At 47.8% G+C, this 19,245-nt stretch overlaps 2 protein-coding genes across 23 annotated transcripts in view; one reads left to right on the forward strand and one right to left on the reverse strand.

The window, feature by feature from the left end:
- Positions 1–2,624, forward strand: part of Tgm4 (transglutaminase 4) — a 37,761-nt gene extending 35,137 nt beyond the window's left edge. For all 3 annotated transcript variants that reach the window (XM_087563582.1, NM_022713.2, XM_087563583.1), the window contains one exon: positions 1,681–2,624. In XM_087563582.1, coding sequence (XP_087419708.1) covers positions 1,681–1,822 — 142 coding nt within the window. In that variant the 3' untranslated portion in view covers positions 1,823–2,624. The remainder of the gene's footprint in view (positions 1–1,680) is intronic.
- The window catches only part of Zdhhc3 (zDHHC palmitoyltransferase 3), a 58,724-nt gene that overhangs the window by 8,901 nt on the left and 30,578 nt on the right, over positions 1–19,245 (reverse strand). For 4 of the 20 annotated variants that reach the window (XM_087561602.1, XM_087561592.1, XM_087561593.1 and 1 more), the window contains 4 exons: positions 19,105–19,201; positions 18,417–18,498; positions 15,642–15,772; positions 4,761–5,979 (listed from right to left, as the gene is read on the reverse strand). In XM_087561602.1, the coding sequence (XP_087417728.1) occupies positions 5,722–5,979; positions 15,642–15,772; positions 18,417–18,498; positions 19,105–19,176 (543 nt within the window). In that variant the 5' untranslated portion in view covers positions 19,177–19,201 and the 3' untranslated portion in view covers positions 4,761–5,721. 20 annotated transcript variants of the gene reach the window in all.

The following is a 19,245-nucleotide window of genomic DNA, read 5'->3' on the forward strand; positions in this document are numbered from 1 at the left end:
ACTAATTACTACTCTACCAGCAATAGACCTTTTGCTTCTTGTCAGGTTGGTTGTTCTTCAGAATTGCCAAAGCGTCCCTGTCTTTATGTTTCTATTTACAGCTCAGGTTTTCTTGTTGGCTCTCTCCTGTTATTTATTTGTACTTCCCTTTGCCTGGTTTTCCCCGCTAGGGAGTCATTTTTCTTATTAACCTGAGTGCAGCCTTAAGTGAGTGAGGAATGTCGTTTTGTAAGTTGCTTGTAGGGGTTGGATTATTTGAGACTCTACAGCCTTAGCTAGCTTAAAACTTGTTACATGGACCAGGCTGGCCTTGAGCTTAGACAGGTCCACCTGCCTCTTCCTCCTGGGTGCGGAGATCAAGGATGTGTGCTCCCACATGTGGCACTACAGTTTGTTTGGTTTGAGGCACCGCCCTGGAAATCGAGCCTAGGGTCTTGTACATGAAAGGAAAGTGCCCTCCTATGGAACTATACCCCAGGCTAGACCATTTAAAACCCTAAGATGCCTTCACCACTGGAACTCACATTAAAACTTTAATCTTCTCTGTGGATACTGAAGTTAACGTCATTATAAGAATATAGAAATAGTCTACACTTTCCCTGGAAATTTCTTTGCATAATTACTTGTGAACTTTAGTTTTGGGGTAGCATAGTTCAGAGCCCCAACTTTGTCAAATAACCTATCATTTACCTAGTATTCTGAAACATCACCTATAATACAGGTAACCCTCTAATATACCTCAGTCTCTGGACTAATAGGCTGTTTCATGTGTCTCTGTAGGTGATCTTGTATCATTTAAATGTTCAGAGTAAAGCACGGTGCTCGTTCTCAGCCTGCAGGAACAGGGGATGAGTTCCTATGCATCCACATGTCTTCCTGGTAAAGGGCATATTCCTAGTTGGAGTCTTTGCTGCCTTTGTGCAGGGGTGTTTCTCACAGTTTTCTGTCTGACAGACACTATTGATTGTGGTATGTCAACATATCCAGTAAAGGATTTTACTTAAATGCTCTGTTCCTCAGGCCTATTTCTTACCAGGTGTCTAGATTTTCCGAGTAAATCCCAGCAGGCTCCTGTTACTCTGGGACTAGTTTCTTAAACTTCCACAGATGCGCTGATTCCCCATGACCACTATTAAAGAACAGATTCTGGCAAGGTGGTGATGGTGGTGCACACTTTTAATCTCAGCACTTTGGAGGCAGAGGCAGGTGAATCTTTGTGAGTTCGAGGCCAGCCTGGTCAACAGAGTGATTTCTAGGACAGCCAGGGCTACCAAGAGAGACCTTGTCTTGATAAAACCACCCCCGCGTCCCCCTCCCCCCAAAACCAAACGAAGCAAACAAAATACACAACAAATAACAACAAAACTACATTCAGTTCAGTAGTATTGGGGCAGGGCCTCAGAGCCTAATATACTCTCATGTATTTGCCATCTTGAATACCTAGGGTTAGACAACACTTTTTTGTAGAGTCATCATGAAACTTGCTCCTGAGGGCTCTCAGGAGGGTTTGTGACTTGCGTAGCTGGAAAGCAGCCATTCCAGCCAGCCATCTTGTCTTACAGCTGAGGACTGTTTCACTGGTTCTGCAGCACAGGGATTTCCCAGATGCCTGCCTGGTTCCTCATGCAGTTTTTCTTGCTGTGGCACCTTTGGCTGACTGTATGCCTTTGAATTTTCTAGGACGGTGCCGCCCGGAAAGACCATCAATTTCCAGATAGAATGCACCCCAGTGAAAACTGGACCCAGGAAGTTCATTGTCAAGTTTATTTCCAGACAAGTGAAAGAGGTTCATGCCGAGAAGGTCGTTCTCATCACAAAGTAGCCCATCTGATACCATTGAGATGGAGGCAGGAGCCCTGATTGGCTCTGAGCCTTGGTAAGCATGTTAGCATTTCCTAAATTGCATTTAGCTCTCAGGTCAGAAATGATTAAATTTTAGGGGTTGGGGATTTAGCTCAGTGGTAGAGCGCTTGCCTAGGAAGCGCAAGGCCCTGGGTTCGGTCCCCAGCTCCGGGAAAAAAAAAAAAAAAAGAAATGATTAAATTTTGATTACTCATATGAAGGCAGATTCAAGAGCCAGCCCAGCAAAAGACAGAGCTCAAAGGCCAATGTAACCACCGGCAGTAGCTCCAGGGAGCCAGGTTACCTAAGCACATGTCATACATAGGCAGACATCTCAAATACATATTTAGGAACTGTGGCCTCAGAAGACAGTGCCACTGTCATCTGGATTCAGAACCATATCCAGAGCCCAGATAGAGAAGTGCCAGAGGCATCTTCCATCTACACCATGGATTCTATCAAGTCCAGGGGTGCCTGGAGGCTGTGCTGGAAGTCCTGTAGGAAGCATCGTGGAGCTGGTCCTTGACCAGGTGCTACAAGCTCTTACCCTAGGGCTCCGTCCTCTCGGAAGCAGGCCCCACGCTGGCGTGAGGCCCCTCTTGCTCTAGATGGGCCAGGGGAGGGAGGCCCTTTCCTTAAGTAAGAGTCTATGGCCAGTGACAACATCTGAAGAAGCAAGGTATCCTTCCCTGTTCCCTGGAGTCTGTGCTTTACTATGCTGTAAAGGGATCTGCTCATGTATCACTGTGCTTTGAATTAAACTCTGGCAACTTTAAGATGGCTAAGTGGTCCCGAGTTAATTTTTCTTTTACACCAGCATGCTGCTTAACTTAATCTGGGGAGAGTCATTGTCTCTGAACTTCATGGATCCAGGAGCTCTCTCCAGTGGGTTGGCCTCCTTGGTCTGGGCCATCTTCGTGATGGTCAGCCTCTCTCAAGGGCTGTAGTTCTGAGTGGACATGAATTCCAGAGGTACTGAGTACAGATTGAATAAGGAGTGTTTGGTGTATTCAAAGGCCATTCTTGTCTTAGGGTTTCTGTTGCTGTGAAAAAACACGATGACCAAAAGCGATCTGGGGAGGAGAGGGTTGATTGCATCTTACAGGTAACAGTCCATCTCTGAGGGAAGTTAGGGCGGGACCCTGGAGGCATGGGCTAATGCAGAGGTCACAGAGAAGTGCTGCTTACTGGCTTGCTCCTCAAAGCCTGCCCATCATGTTTTCTTACACCAGCCAGAACCACCAGCCCGGATGTGGCACAACTCACACTGGACCTGGTCCTCCTACATCAACGAAGAGAATGCACTGCACATTTGTGTAAAGGCCAACCTTAGAGGCATTTTCTCAACTGAGATCCCTCTTCCCAAACACCTTTAGATTGTGTTAAGTTAATATAAAACTTGTCATCACTCCTTCATTCACCTGAAACCAGAAAACCTCAAGTCCTCACTCCTTTTGCCCAGATGCCCACCTCTGGGCCATGCAGATGTCTGGTATGTGCTTGTGGCATGACCTCTGTGTATGTTGGGGCCAAGAAGGGTCAGTTAGTAACCCCATGAAACCACTGTTAGAGTCTGTGTGACACTTGTTTTACACACTAGACCTGAGAGGAAGGATGCTGTCCAGTGCTTTGGGCTAGGATCTCCTGCTAAAAAAACAGGCACCTCTAGCCACAGAGGTAGACCAAAGAACTTTCATTCAAACCGAGAGGCAGGTGTGCAAGCAGCCTCTGGCCTAGAAACACTGGGCCTCTTTTTATCAGCTGCAGTGCTGAGTAGAATCTCATGAGTCACCCTGGAGAGAAAGTCATTGTGTTCTGGTGTGAAGGCACAAGATCCGGGGCTGGACAGACTACTACCTACATGATCCTGGCTGTCTGTATCTCCTGGACATGGGAGCAATATGGCTGAGGCCGGACATGGTAATGGGCTTGCTGAGGAGTGTGGAAGATCTAAACCTGTAAGAGCAAAATGCACACTTCAACCTTTCCAGGAAAAGCACTTTGGAAACAAATGGCTGCGGGCTGGGAGGTACCTCTGCTGCAGGCCAAGTTGTCCCCAAGGAAGACTAGTTTCTGCCTCAGTGTGGGAGGGCATTTAGTTAACAAATCCAGATGCTGAAGCTCCTCCTTCTTTTAACTGCTGCTCCTTGGGGACCCAGTCACTAGCCCTGCTTTCTCCCTGGTGTGGAATCTCTGGTTATGATCCAGCACATAGGCTATCCAGCTCTGTTTGGGGTTGGGGTCCCTGCACCAGAGGACAGTTCTCTGCACACAGTGCCAGCAACGTTAGGGCCAACTTGGGTTCCTCACGTTATTGCTAATAGACGTTAGAGCAGACCTGCTTGGAGGAAGTGCACTCGCAGTGGGGTGAAGTAGGCCACAGCTGCTAATGCTCAAGTCTGAGGGACGACCTAGGACGCTGCCCAAGAATTGGACCACTTGGCTCCTCACAGCGATCCTTTCTCAGGGTCCTGGGACAGTACCTCGACTGACTCATGTCACTGAGGCCATGGGTTCTGTTGGCCCAGGAACACTGGGGAATGGTTCAAGGAGTGGGTTGGGGAGTTGGGTGTGTTTCTTGAGACTAACTGGTTAGACTGCAGAAGCTGCTGCTTTGGCAACCACTGCAATAATGGATGGGGCGTGCAGGAGGTTGCCCAGACTGTCAGTAAAGCCAGGTACCTCAAGCTCCAGTGAGCAGACTAGGTCCAAGCTCATCCTGGGAGAGCAGTGTCTGGGGTCTTCCTGGTTTAAGCAGTCTGCGTGTCTTGACCACCACACAGTTCTTCTTTTGTTGTTTTTAAGACAGGGTTTCACTATGTTGCTGGAACCATGTGGACCAGCCTCGCCAGACAGAGACTGGCTGCCTCCTCTAAATGTTGGGGATAAGGCATGTGTCACTAGGTCTAGGAATGCAGTTTTCTTTTCTTTTTTTTTTTTTTTAAAGATTTATTTATTTATTATACATAAGCACACTGCAGCTGTCCCCAGACACACCAGAAGAGGGCATCAGATCTCCCCACAGATGGCTGTGAGCCACCATGTGGTTGCCGGGAACCGAACCCATGACCTCTGGAAGAGCAGTCGGGTGCTCCTAACCGCTGAGCCATCTCTCTAGCCCGGAATGCAGTTTTCTGTGGGGCACCATCTTAGGAGCTGCTCTAAAATGCAAAGGTCCGCCATTTCTGGTTGCACCTGTCCCCATATCTTACTAGACTTTTTTTTCCAGGAGTTTAATATATGTCTTTACTTAGCTCTTCTGGTAATGCATGCTTGTGTCACAGAAAGGCTGGCTGCATTGTTGTGTCAGGGAAGTGTCTAGTATCTATAGGATGATGGTACTGTCATAACTCAGGCTTGTTTCCATTTGGGTAGGCTCTGCACATGTGTATGCATGCACACAGATGTGTGGGGTGCTCTGTCAACCAAGCCTAAGTCCTGAAGACAGGCTCAGCAGCCCCTCCTTTGTTCTGATTCCCAGCCAGCCAGCCAGCCAGCCAGCCAGCCAAGGAATCCCTTTCCTGGAAATGGCTGGAGTCTCTCTAGCATTCCAGGCTGGTCTTCCTTGATGTTAGTATCCCTTCCCCAAGATCTTCAGCCTCCCCAAGAGAGCCCTCAAGAAGCAGAAGTGGATCCCCTACCCTGACATCCTGGTCACCATTTCCCTTGCTGGACAGAGAATAGGCCTGGAGAAGTGTTAATGACCATCCCTTCTAGCACATCCTGCTAAGAGGAACTCAAAGACCCTTCTCTCCTGTACCCTCTACTGCCCTCCCACCACCCCCTACCCCAATCCTAGCAGAAAAAAAAGGTGGGGGTGACAGTTGGTAACACTCATCAGGGTAGCAGGCACTGTTGGCATCTTACTCTCAGTGACCTCTATTCACCAAGTACCTCCACAGGGTCCCTGTCTTTTGTCTCTTCCAATTGGCCCTCAGCTGTTTCCACGTTGTCCATGTTTGACAGAGATGACACTTGCCGTACCAAGCCCTTGTCGATGGGTATCTCTGGTTGACAAGGTCTGGTGAAAGGGTTGAACCAATTCAGGGAAAATTCCCCACCAAAAGCCTCCTGGACCGACTTCCAGCTGCCCGACTGCTCCCTGGGCTGTTTTGATCGTTGGAGGCGTTCAATGCCCTGAAGGGGAATGGGGCAGAAGGTCAGCGTGCTGCGTGAACACACCCTTTGCCCTGGCAGAGCAGGGGATGGAAAGTCTAATACAGCTTGCTGTGACCCAGAACCCTTAGGACTGCAGGGCAGAGCAGAGACTATGAAGCACAATGGGCAGACCTGGCATTGGACTTGCCTGTCACCTGCAGACCATCAGACCCTTTCCTACAAAGGCAGGGACCTGCTACTGGCCAGGGACAGATACCCAATGGCCAAGGATATCTTCTTGGCTTCTGCAGACATGAGCTAGACTATCACCTATGAAACCACTAAGAAAGGGGCCCCTTGCCCACAGTGGGATCAGCAAGCTTGGCATGGCTGAGGGGGAGGACACAGCACAGGACACAGGCATGCAAAGGGAAGCAACAGAAGGTGCCCAGGCCACTGTGGGCGGTGAAGTTGGTGTCAAACCTGTTCATGCGGTGTATGTTCCCCCATGGCCTCTCCCAAGATGACCACTCACCTGCTGTGGGTGCTGGCTGTGACTCGGTCCCCCGGCCACAGAAAGAGGGTGATAGGTAGGAAAAAGGCCCGAATGGTTACAGATACAGACAGATCTGATCTCCAGATTCACATCATCCTTACAAAGGCTCTGAGCCCCCAGTCTGGCCTCTGCTCTCTCTACCTCTTCTGAAAGCTAAGGGAGTTTTATGAGTCTTTCACACAGATGCTGATATACTCAATCATGACTCATGACCCTCTCCCCCAAGGAAGACTTCTGTGGTCCTAATTCTTCTCCTCCATGCAATTTTCTCCTGTAACTGGAATATGGCATATCCCTTTTGTAATGCAGGCACACAGACTGATCTGACCATATCCTATACCAATACTCCTGCACCCTTCCCATGACATCTCAGGGACTTAAGTTTCTTGACTTCTGTAAAAGCTATCAGTTAAAGAATCTGACCTTAGCTGAGAGTAGAGGCAGAGTAAGGTGGATCTCTGTGAGTTCCAGGACAGCCAGGGACTTTAAGTCAGTCTTAAAACAAACAAACAAAACCAAAAAACAACAAAAAATAGCCTGATCTCATGCTCTCTCTTCATATGAGAAATTAAAAACTGAAGGAGCCAGTGGCCACTTTACAGCAGGGAGACGTTCCAGGAATGAACTTAACACAACCACCAAGGTCAGAACTGCCAGGACTCAGTGGACCAGCAGCAAGTGTTCCCAATTACAGTGAAGCACAAGTGTAACACGCCAGTGTCCCTCCTGCCCCAAACCACAGCCTAACCCCACACGAGAGCAGCTGACAGAGTAACCGACCTACAGTTTTCACCAGGGCCAAGGTCTGTGCTTGAACTATTTTGGAACTAGACAAAAGTTGTTTATTCTAAATTTGATAAGTGTCTTAGAACCAACTATACATTTAAATGATTTGTATTACATTATATAAATTTATCTCTAGTTTAAAAAAAAATCTAGGCCGTGATAAATTTAAGACCCAGGAACTGATAGAAATGGGGAAAAAGAGACAAGTAGTAGAATGTGGAGTCCCTGAAGACAAAAGGCGAGCAGTGGAACCTCTCCCGAGGTGGAGGACAGTGGTTTCAAGAGTTTTGTTCTTAAAGAGAAAATGGGTTTTAGTCTGCTGCATAGTTCAAGCTGGCCTCAAACTCCGAGGCTCACGTGATCTTCCCATACTAGTTTCTTGAACAGCTAGGACTACAGGTGTGTACTACCATGCGGACTGCAAGCTTCCCTCCACCCCCTCCTCTTTTTTTCCTTTCAAATTACTTTCTTAAAAGAGAAAGGAATTTGTTGTTGTTGTTGTTTTAAGATGTTTATCTTTGGTAACACTGAATGTCATACAGAAGATATACAATTTTGCTAGTTTTTATAAGTCTGAAATTATTTCACAATGAGAAGTTCAAACATCAAAAGAACCCAAGACAGAATTGACACTAAGTTATAGTGAAAAGTTGTGAACTGGAATGAGCAGCAACGGCAGACAAAGTAACTAGTTCTATAAATTGCAACAGTGTGGCAACGAGAAATCATGGCGACAGTTTTGCATGACCCTGGGCCATCCTGCGACCTGTGTCCTACCATGGGGAGAAGCATTTTGCATAGGACACTCCCACGGAGCTCTTACCATTGCAGACGGTGTATATTTCTGTGTTTCATGTTTTCACCTTGGAGTGAGCATTAGTTCTTTTTTTTTTTTTTTTAATGAGAACAAGAATCGGGTAAGACCTGAGTTTTAGCCCCTGCAAGTCATGCACACAGGCACACGATGCCCTCTGCAGCCCCTGGCCATACCTTATAGCAGCAATGACAACAGAGGTAACTAACTTGCAGGGATCCTGCATCTCCTGTTTGGTTATCATCTGCAGTCACTCAACAAGGGCTGGGGCATTACAGTGGGACAGACTGGGTATGCCATACTTCCTTGGATTTCTTCAAAGCTAGGAACACAGATCCTGACACACACACACACACACACACCTTGTAAAGGTTTCAGTACTGAGGTCCCGAGAGGCCGAGCCAGCAGCCCAAGCTCGGTTGGGAGGTTATGCCGAAATGAAACAAGTGCTTTTTCTCTCTCTACCAGGTGTTTTCCTCATTCTCTGACGAAGCTTCACTCTGTGGGTCTCAAAGTCAGGTGCAGGGGCAGTGCAAGCCCAGGATTAGCGCTGTAAAGTGGTGAGTTAGGATCAACTGGCCTGTGTGCTGACATTCCTTAGCAGCTACATACATAGACTCAGGAGTATCAGCTTTGAGCATGGAAAGAAAATATTCTAAGTAAACTGTTTCATAAAACAGACCCAGGGGCTTCTTTTTCTAAGAGTTGTAGACTTAAAGGTGTCCGGAAGGCAACTCTGCAGCCTGAGGTCCACTCAGTGAGCCGTGACTCAGTGAGCAGGCTTTGGCCTCACCTGAATGTCCAGTGGAGTCTGACTTGTGAACCTTCACCGACACCCCAGCATGAATGAGTGAGGCCTAAGACTCACAAGGGCAGCAGAGTCCCCAAGCGTGGGCTCAGGGCTTGTGAGAGTCCTGGAATAGAACCCCAACGCCAGCAGATGAGTTGGCCAGCATCCCCACAGCAAGCTCTGTACAGCTGGCCAGATACCAGCTCTCCTCAGCAGCAGCTTCTCACCCTTCTACTGCAGCCCACAGCATCAAACATCTTCCTATTGCAACCCAGAACATACACGTACTCACAACCAAAATACTTGGAAGTATTCAGCAGGTAATGTATTTTTAAAAAAGGTTTTTTTGCTGGGCATGGTGGTACATGTGTTTAACCCCAGGACTCGGGGCAGAGGCACTGGTGACTCAGACTGGAAAACTGCATCTCCTGTGCAGCTGTTACATACAAAAACCAAAGTCCGCACCACTCTACCTTCCATTTTTATCCAGTGCTTACAGAAACCATGAGAGTGGGTGATCATATGTTTTACAGACACCAACTAAAGCTTAGGGAGCCTGTCCAAGGTCATACTTTGGCAGTTAAATAGACAAGCAGGGGTTGGAACACACACTGAGGTTCATCCCAGATGAATTCCAGATATTCTTTACTCCACAGGAGAGCTGTTGGTGGCACCTTTCCCCCAGAGGGTTTCTAGCAAGTCCTGGAAGTACGGGTCATCATTCCTCTGTTTTTCTTTGTCCATGAGAGGGCAGTGGAGGGAGAAAGCAGACGAAGGCTCAGATTTGAGAGAACGTGCTGCCCAGTGGCTTCTTTCCTTTTCTCTTTTTGAAATAAGGTCTTCACTGTGCTGCCTAGCTGGTCTTGAACTCCTGGACTCAAGCCATATTCTAGCCCTAACTCCCTGAGTGTTGGGGCTACAGACACACTTACCTGGCTCTTTATGGAGTCTTTGTTTTTTGAGATAGGGTCGCTTGTACCACGGGTTAATCCTGAGCTCTCCATATGGCAATGGATGACCTTGACCTGACCCTTTTGCCTCTACTTCTGAACTCACTGGGTCTGTAACATGTGCACCTCCACGCTTGGCTTCAGATAAAGAACCAGCACTGTGAGGGAAGCTACAGTGGAAAATGAATACCAGAACACTGCCTGTGGTTGAGTTGCTCAAACACTGGGTCTGGAGAACTCACTGGATGCTCCTCACAGGAAGGTTGGTTCTCCGTTCTACCCTTGTCTTGCTGGCTCATCAGTAAAGGTGCCATTGGTCAAGACAAGTTCAAATGACATGTTTAAAGGTCATTAGAGGCTGTTTAATATATTTCAGGTGGGAGAGGCACAGATAACTGAGTAGAAGGGGTTAACAGCTCATGCTCATGTTAGGAGCATGCTGGCCTCGGATACTACCTTCCAGCAACTAGGCTGCTGCACTCACCACCACCTGCAGCAGGTCTAAGCTGCAGCCCCATCCCTGTAGATTGAGGCCCTGAGCTTGATCCTTTGCACATCCTATGCAGAAAAGCACTGGCTATGCAGAAAAGCATTGGCTCTCCTTTCTTGCTGGAACTACCTTGGTTAGTTCGCCCTTTGGAACAGGTGCACTTCGTTTTGAAAGAAGACAAGTTGAGAGCTTCTTAGTCACGTTCAAGCCCATCCTCCTGGAGTGGGGTGTCTGTGATGTCAGTCTTGCATGGGTATTCCTTAATAAGCACTTAGTTGTTTGCCTTATTTGGAAGATTTTTCTCCTCAGGATGCAAAGTGGTTGAGCCAGAATGAGCAAGGACTAGCTACCCTTTAACCCTGGAAGTCTTGTAAGGTCCAAGTGAGGAGAGGCTGGGCACACATTTCTGTGTACATGTCACTGAGCTCATGCCAATATGTGGATATGACATGATGAAATGGACAAGTACGTGGGATTACCCAGCCCACTGGCCATGTCTTCTTCACTCCTATTATCTAGTCACCATTCTGGAAGATGGGCTACAAAGGCTCACTTTCCAGTAAGGCCACAGAGAAAAACCTTTCACTCCATCTTAACAGATGGAAAGACTCAGGGCAGAGTAACTTGTTGACACACAGCCTTGGTCACTGTGCTGTCAGAAAAGCACTCCAGGCTTCAGAGAAATTGAAATGGGACACACAGGCCACTCTAGGGGTAGTCCTGTCTTCGGTCCCTTTTGAAGCAGTGAGGGCATTAAGGACATTCACTTTGTGGCCTTTGTCTTGTAATAATGCAGAGGGAGACTCACATGGGACCTGGGCAGTAAGCTGGGCGCATGCCTGTTTAGAGTGTGAACTTTAATCTCAGGGTTCAGATTCCCGCAGTGTCATCTACTGCATTCCTTAGAAACTCCAAGGGTAAAGCTATGAGTCATTCACAAAATGCCCTTAAAGGCTATTCCTGAGTTCCAGTCTTGAGGGGGGGGAAGTGTGTGTGTGTGTGTGTGTGTGTGTGTGTGTGTGTGTGTGCGTGCATGTGTAAGAGAGAATGACAACAGAACCTATAGCTCCAGTGTAGCTGCCCATTGACATAGAAGGTCTATCCTGAGTATTCAAGCAAGGCTAGACCCTTCTGACCTGCTGAACCTGGAACAGGTCACACCTCTTTCATATATGCCAAGAGATCTGTAAATAAAGTTTCAAAGGCACCTGGAGAACAAATGCTATGATCTTGATCTAAAATCACCTACATATGTCAATATATAGAGTTATGTGTAGGGCTGGAGAGATGGCTCAGTGGTTAAGAGCACTGACTGCTCATCCAGAGGTTCTGAGTTCAAATCCCAGCAACCACATGGTGGCTCACAACCATCTGTAATGAGATCTGATGCCCTCTTCTGGTGTGTCTGAAGACAGCTACAGTTTACTTACATATAATAAATAAAAATCTTTAAAAAAAAAGTTATGTGTACATGCACACACCCAGAATCTCAGCCTAAACAGCACACAGAGACAAGTCAAAGCCTACTGAGGTAGGGGAGGTGACCAATTCCTCAGGGTTGCCTCAACTGTCATCACTAGATACCATCACCAAGAACCCCAAGAGTAGCACCCAGCACTGTGGGTATGGACGCTAGGCACTTTCTGTTGGCACAGCTTCTGCTCGCTGCTGGGCAGGCTCTGGGCCTAGACTCCAGAAAGATTGACCTCTTGGAGCCATAGAGCATCCTCCCCACCAACACATGCAGAGCACTGTGCCTGCAGAAAGGCCATCCTTGGCCTTTAAGAATAAAACTAAACTCCCTCACCCTGCAGCCTGCCACCACCTGCCCTTCTGCACAGGCCATGGGGAGAGAGCAGAGCAGAGGCAGGTTTGGAAAAGGTTTATTGCATTGTTCCCATGTGGAAGCACTGACAGAGTTGGGAAGAGGCAGAGTGTCCCACCGACTTGTGAAAAATAACCACAGGGCTACATTAACTTTCTTCCTGCCCACAACTAGAGTGAAAACCTCATCCCCACCCCCACCCCAAGCAAAAGCTAAAAAGGAGTTTTGTGGTGATTGCTTTTAAACCCACTGGTGTGGGGGACTTCATGGTGCTCAGGTTCCACATGGCTGTAGGGTTCAAGAATGGTCTTCTCTCAGCATCTCCTACACCCTCTGGTCCTTCCCCAGCTCGAGACCAGCTCTTCCCTGTGTGACTTTGCTTAGGCAGTGCCTACTGATGGGAAAGCTCATCTGTGTGGCAGGCTGAGAAGCAGGTGAGTAGGGGCTACCTGGCAACTCTAAGAGTGTTACCTAACATCTACAACCACTTCCCGGGCTAAACAAATGTAAGACAGGTCTGTGCACATCTGGAGGACTTAACTCTAGAAAGTATATGCCCATGACATAGTTAAGAATGAGATGATCCTGACAGGTGGCAAGTCTGTTTCCCTCCCAATGACTGAAATCTTGCTGGGAAAGGGCAGAAACTGGGGTAGGAAGTAGTTGTAGCTTGCCTGAAATTGTTTTTCCTCTTGTGATTGTATAAGGCATTTTGAACTGGGAAACATCTCTTTCGTAGTCTTCCCAAAAAGCCAGAGTGACATAATTGCTGATTCAGAATACAAAGGCCCCTTTACCTCTCCCCTCCCCCACACCATTCTTTACACCCATGCCCATCAACTACAAGGCTGACAACTGATATCTGAGACTGAGGCAAACTGTCCACTAGTGCAGGAGACCACTGCGCCAAGGACCCTTATGACGGCTTCAGCCCCAATTTTTCCATCCTTAGGCCTCAAGGGGTTAGCATCATCTTCATGAGGTTCTGAGTCCTGTGGACGCCAGTGCTGCCCTGTGGGCAGGAGGAGGTCAGGGCCCTCTTGGCTTTCCTACTGGGCCAGTTCATCCACGCACAGCATCAGGGGGCATTCAATTAGTAGAAGGGGCAAGGCCTGGGCAGCACCCTCGACGTTAGTCATGCTGACAGACAGCAGAGAGGAAACAGAGGCCAGAGAAGTGATTTTAAAAGGAAAAAGAGCAGCTTCAGTCATCAAAAAATTGAAAGAATGATTTTTTTTTCTTAAAAAATAAAACATGAGGACTTTTTTTTTTCTCTGCAATGCTCAGCCATTTTTCTGAAGACATAAAAAAGTTTTAAGAGTTTTGGCCTAAACATTCCCGAGAGCGGATGGGAGTGCTGTGATGTGGTCTGAGTGGCAATGCTGGTCAAGGTCCTTCAGACCACATACTGGTACGGGTCTGCCTTCCCTTGGTCTGGTGTGGCAAAGGGGCTGGCCCAGCCTAAAGAGAAAGGGTGGCCAAAAACGGCTTTCATGTTCATCCACTTTGTTTTTTTAGCCCATCTTCTCTCTTCCTTTTTCAATTGTTCTATTCCCTGAAAACAAGAACAATCACACTTTCAGTCAAGCATTCCACCTCTGTAGTTTTCAGAGGGATGTCCACATGCCTCAGGTAACCAGAGTGAACACTTCCTTTTCAAAGCAGTAAAGCTATCTACACAATGAAGCTTTCTTTAGTCTCTCATAACAAGTGTCACTAAAAGTGGCTTCTGGTGGCATGCATTTACAAGGCCCTGAGGACGAAGGGACAGTGAGCTCTCAGCAGGCACCTGGGCCACTGTTCTGAGTCTTTGCTGAATCAGGAAGTGCTCCAAGGCACCCATGTATGCTAAGGCTTTGATGCATGAGATTGAAATTCCAACAACTAATGGTGGCTGTTGGTGTGGTAAAGATGCATAGGAGAGCTGAAGCTATAATGACCACTTTGCAGACAAAAAAAACAAACCCAAAACCAAAAAACAAACAAACAAAAGACCCCCCAAAACAAAAAACCCAACAACAAAAAAACAAGCAGCAGGTGAATTGACTGCTCTGATACTGTCTCACCAGCCCAGAGGTCAAGGAGCAGCCACTGGGCAGGCTGAGGAGACACAAAGGGGAAGGGTGAGACAGCAAGAGGCAGTTGATAAGGAGAGGAATCACAAGAGGAAGAGCAAATTAGTGCAGGTTAGAGAAAGGGCGGCTTGCAGCCTCAGTCATGGTGTGGAGGTGAGGAGGGGCTTCCCAGAGCTCCTTCCCAGAGGAGCTTGAAGTACAAGGCAGTTCTCCCAACTTGTGCCACTTTCCCTGTCAAGTCTCAGGAAAAACAAAAACAAAAATAAAAATGGGGCTAGGAAGAGTGTGTGTTTTCCTTCCTCCTTCAAATAGAGCCACTGAGCTGCCAGAGAAGCAGAAAGCAGGGGCTGCCTGTCTGTTCGGAGTCTTGGCCAAGAATGGGGTGGGGACAGCCTATGCTTTCCTCGGTGGGACCCGGGAGGACATCAGTTAAGGACGATGGTGCTCTCCCCATGAGCCACAGGCAACACAATTCTGTTTAGGACAATCTATCAATCTATTTGTCAGTTTATCTATTGCCCCCAGAACACTCTGGGGGACCTAAAAGTGCTCCCCAAATGGTCAGGGCCTGACAGTCACATTTGGGCTTCCTATAGGTCTTCTGTGGAGGAGCTGGTCCCATTTACCGATTTGAATATGGCTGAATATACACCAAACCTCTTGCAATGACATGAATTCTTATAAATGAAAGACAGTGGTTAAAAGACGTCGAAAGCACTGGGAAACACCTAGAACTCACAATGCACTCTGCACTGCTCCCTCTCTGCTGCTAGGCCCACAGAGCTGGAGCACCTGAAGCCATGGAAGACGCCGTCCTGCATCTAAAAGCATGGACCACAGGTGAAAGCTCTTATCTGGGAAGGTGAGTGGGCAGCACTCATAAAGCCAGGGGCAAGCAAGAGGTTGAATCTGGGTCCCCATGATTTCTTTTTTTTCACATTCAAGGCAAAGTGCTGCCCACTCCATCTTCTAGAACCCAAAGCACAAAAGTCAAGAAATGTCACATCACAACCACTTCAAGACTTCTGGGTATCTTTGGAAGGCCAGAAATTGGCTGTAGGACATGAGGTGAGCAGGCAAGGACCAAAATGTGCTGTCTTGGAGGCTCAAAGCAGATCTGTCTCCTGGATCCAGTCATGACATCAGTTCTAGAAGCTCATGTCTAGAAGCCTTGCTGGGAAGGACAAGAGTCTGGCAAAATGCCTGGCAGGGTCCAGTGTGTAATAAAGAGGGACATGTGTTAAAGGAAACCTCCGGCTAAGGCTGCAGGCAGGGCCATTCCTGTATAACTAGCTGATCTGCATAAACATGACCAGGTCACTAGAACAGAAGGCACTGTGCCCTGCACCCTGACAGAGCCCTCAGGACTGACAGGTGACTGGGTCCCCAAAGCCAAGGTTAGAGGCTCTGCTTACCGTCTCATCTGTGCAGATGGAGTGCACTTGGGTCCCAAACATCACTGATGTGAAAATGAGGAAGAGCAGGGCCTCAAAACACAGCAGGATGAGCAGGATAACAGTGGTGGGCGGTGAGAAGGAGCTGCACTCTGCAAGGAAAGCAGCACAGGGATTGTACATGCATGGCTGCATGGCTCCCTGCCTCACCCCACCAAGCTCCCTCTTCTCTAACTAGTGCAACTCAGATCATTACCCTAAGGCCACACAATGACCAGCTTGGAATAAGTCTATTAGACCTCATGATTCCTCGGGAGATCCTGCCTTTCCCTAGAGAACAGAGGATGCAGGTTCAGAAGTCCAAAGTCCTGGCCTGGTCAGATCTTTCCTGGAGAGGTATTCCCCACCCCCAAACTGACTCCAGCTCAGCCACCCCAGGCTTCCTTTGGGTCCCAGGTGAGAGACAAGGGTAGGTCCAGGAGTGCCTGGTGGTTGGGGACTTGATAGGGGACTATTTGCCAAGAAGTGGCCTGCCCAGTGAATGGAAATGCTCCTTCTTGCCAGGGACATCTATGTAACTGAGACTGTCAGTCTCTCATTGGAGATTTTACTATTCACGTTCATGGTTGGGCTGGCTCTAGGCATCTGCTTACCCTTCCACTGTAAAGCAGTGATGTGTGACTACGAATATGGTTTCTGAGCAGTGAACAAAGCCTAACTCAAACACACAGCAGTCTAAGGCTCTGAGGGAGATAGTGTTTGAACAGGGAAGAAAAACTGGGCCACGCATGTGACATGCTTGGCCTAGCATCAGCTCTGGTGATGTGGTGAAGGCCTCTCAGTTTGGCTTGTAGGGGTCGGTATGCTTCCTCTGCTGGGGAGGCTGCATGGATCTTGACTGTCTAGGGAGGGGATGTGGGAAAGAGCAGGAATGAGACCAACACTGTGTGTGTTAGGGAGGCTGGCAAGGAGCATCTCATCTGACATGCCCTCCTCTTTATCTGCTTCTCTGGACTTAGACCTCCACATGAATTTTCTTTTTCTTTTATTTTTATGTGTATGGGATTCTGCTTCCGTGTGTATATCTACCACTTGTAAGCCTGATGCCTGTGTCATAGCCACTGGAACTAGTAAATTCTCCTCTTTTTTTTTTTTTTTTTTTGGTTCTTTTTTTCGGAGCTGGGGACCGAACCCAGGGCCTTGCGCTTCCTAGGTAAGCGCTCTACCACTGAGCTAAATCCCCAGCCCCGTAAATTCTCCTCTTGATGCCTAGCTGGGCAAAACTTGGTCTTAGCAGCCCACCAACCAGAGGAGCTGGGCAGTGAATGATAACAGGCAAGGTTACCTGGTTGGCCCTGGTGGTGAAGAGTGCTGGGAAGAAGCAGGGCTCTAAGTCTGACAGACATGAGTAAGGGATAAGAGCCTGACCATAAGCTCCAACTATGATTGCCCTCATATTCCACCATAGCCTGCCTTTGCCATCCCTTCCATGTGGAATTGGGCTTACCCCTGTCTCTCCTACTAAATCTACTTTAGGTTCCAGGGAGCCATTCAACCAATCTTGGAATGGTACCTGGCTGCAGATTCTGGGCAAGAGGCTTGGTTATCCTGAGACTTACTTCCCCTTCAGTACAGGGATATGGCTAAGAAGTGATACTAGAGCATCTATACACCTCGTGTCAGCTGTGTGTTATGTGATGTGCAGTGTGTTTTGTGTGTGTGTTCACTTACAAGAGGGAGGTCATATCCTTGTCAGTTGCCCTGTTGCTAGGGGCAGAGCCCAAGAGGCTCTCATATTTCCCAGCTCCTAGTGAGCTCTAACAGCCCTGTCAGCACTACCACAAAACAGAGACAGTCAGTCACTTCTGTGGCAGTCTGGGCTATGCGATCATTGTCCACAGTTAACCTGACACAGGACGGAGGTTTGTGATGATAAAATTACCTCATTGGACATTCTATATCAAGTTGCCAAGGCCACACCAGAATTGACCTGGATTGCCAGGCCCTAGCCAAATACATGTATGTACTTAAGAAACTGGTTGTACTTCTGCAGATGGTATCCTGCTTGTCCCTGCCTTGCCCTCCTCTCAGAACTGGAAAGGGGTTCCCTGCTCAGGACATCTGCCTCACAGACTCTGAGTGTGAAAGTTCTAGCCCTGCATGTGGCTGCTTATTATTTTTTGCTTTCCTGCCTGTTTCTCTCTGTTTTAAATCTTCACATTTAAATGTAATACTTGTGAATCAGGGAGGCATGGTCTATGATCTTAATCTAAGTTAGTATTAACAAGACAAGCAATCTGAAAAAAAAAAAAAACTACTACCTAGGCAAAAAGCTAGAAATGGGTTCTGGGAGGTTGGGTTGAATGACATTACAGTGCCCTGTTTAGAGCTGGGGTATTGCTTGTGGGAGGAGAGCTTGCCTAGTGAAGCCTGGGTTCCACCCCTAGCGGTGAAGAGTAAAACAAGTGCTTTACAGACCAAGACTCAAAGATCTCTCCTGTTGCCCTCAGGATCCTGGCCTCTGCTGACTTGGGGCCTGTTCTCTCTAGGGACATACTTAGTTTGATCCTGTCCAACTCAGTAAGTTGCCTGTCTAAACTGAAGGGTCTATTTCTTGTTATTTAAAAAAAAAAAAAGAAAAAGATTAGTGCCTCTTAGGGCCTGATCAGTCTGTAGGTTTTCAGAAGATGAAGTAAAATGAGTCTGGGCCTAGTACTGCAAAGGGAACAGGCCCCCCAGGCCACTCAGGTCCTATACCATCTCTACAGCAGGAAGAGAAACCCTGGCAATACTTACTTGTCCAGTCTTCTTCAAAGCAATGCAGGAAGTGGAATCCCACCATGATGAGGGCGTGCAAGGAAATGAGAGCTATGTACATCTGAAACGGGAAAGCAGTGCTGAGCCATTGTTGGGAGAGTCTCCTAACTATGCAGCCTCCTTGAGCAGCTACTCAGAACATGTTCTACATGAATATTCTGCTAGGCAGAGGCCAGAAAGGTACCTGTGACTCCTTCAGTCCACAGACCCTCCATTTCTTGTTTTGAGTAGGATGATATCAGCTGTTCTCTGGCAACCAGAACAGATGCACAGCCTAAACACAGGCATGACTCAGGCTGTCTGGGGCACATAAATTCTGTTGCTGCTTCTAACTTAAAAGGCCAGAGTGCCAACTATTCTCCATCTACCTGAAGCTCAGAGTTTGAGGCCACCAGCAACACTGCCTTCTTTAGTTATATGGGCCTAGTGCTTGAGTGGTACCCAGAACATAGCACTTGCCTCCAGCTAGTCAAATCAAATCAGCTTTCTACACGCACAGAAAGTGAAGGACATCTGTTGACCCAGAGAGATCCTGAGTGAGAAGGCAGAGAGCCATACAGAAGGCAGTATTCTCAACAACAATGAAAACTGCTAAGAGTGCTGAGATTTTCCAAAGAACTAATGAGTCCCCCTGCCTCATGGAGGCAGAGTTCAGTTGTTGACTTACTGTGAACAGGACAAAGTACTTCTGGTTGTTCTCGCCGACACAGTTGTTGACCCAAGGACAGTGGTGGTCCATCTTGCGAATGCACCGCTTACAAACACTGAAATGACCCATAATTCAGAACTTCAGCAGGGGTAATCATCA

The sequence above is a fragment of the Rattus norvegicus genome, chromosome 8 (genome assembly GCF_021556685.1).
Source record: "Rattus norvegicus strain SHRSP/BbbUtx chromosome 8, alternate assembly SHRSP_T2T, whole genome shotgun sequence".
NCBI classification, from domain to species: Eukaryota; Metazoa; Chordata; class Mammalia; order Rodentia; family Muridae; genus Rattus; species Rattus norvegicus.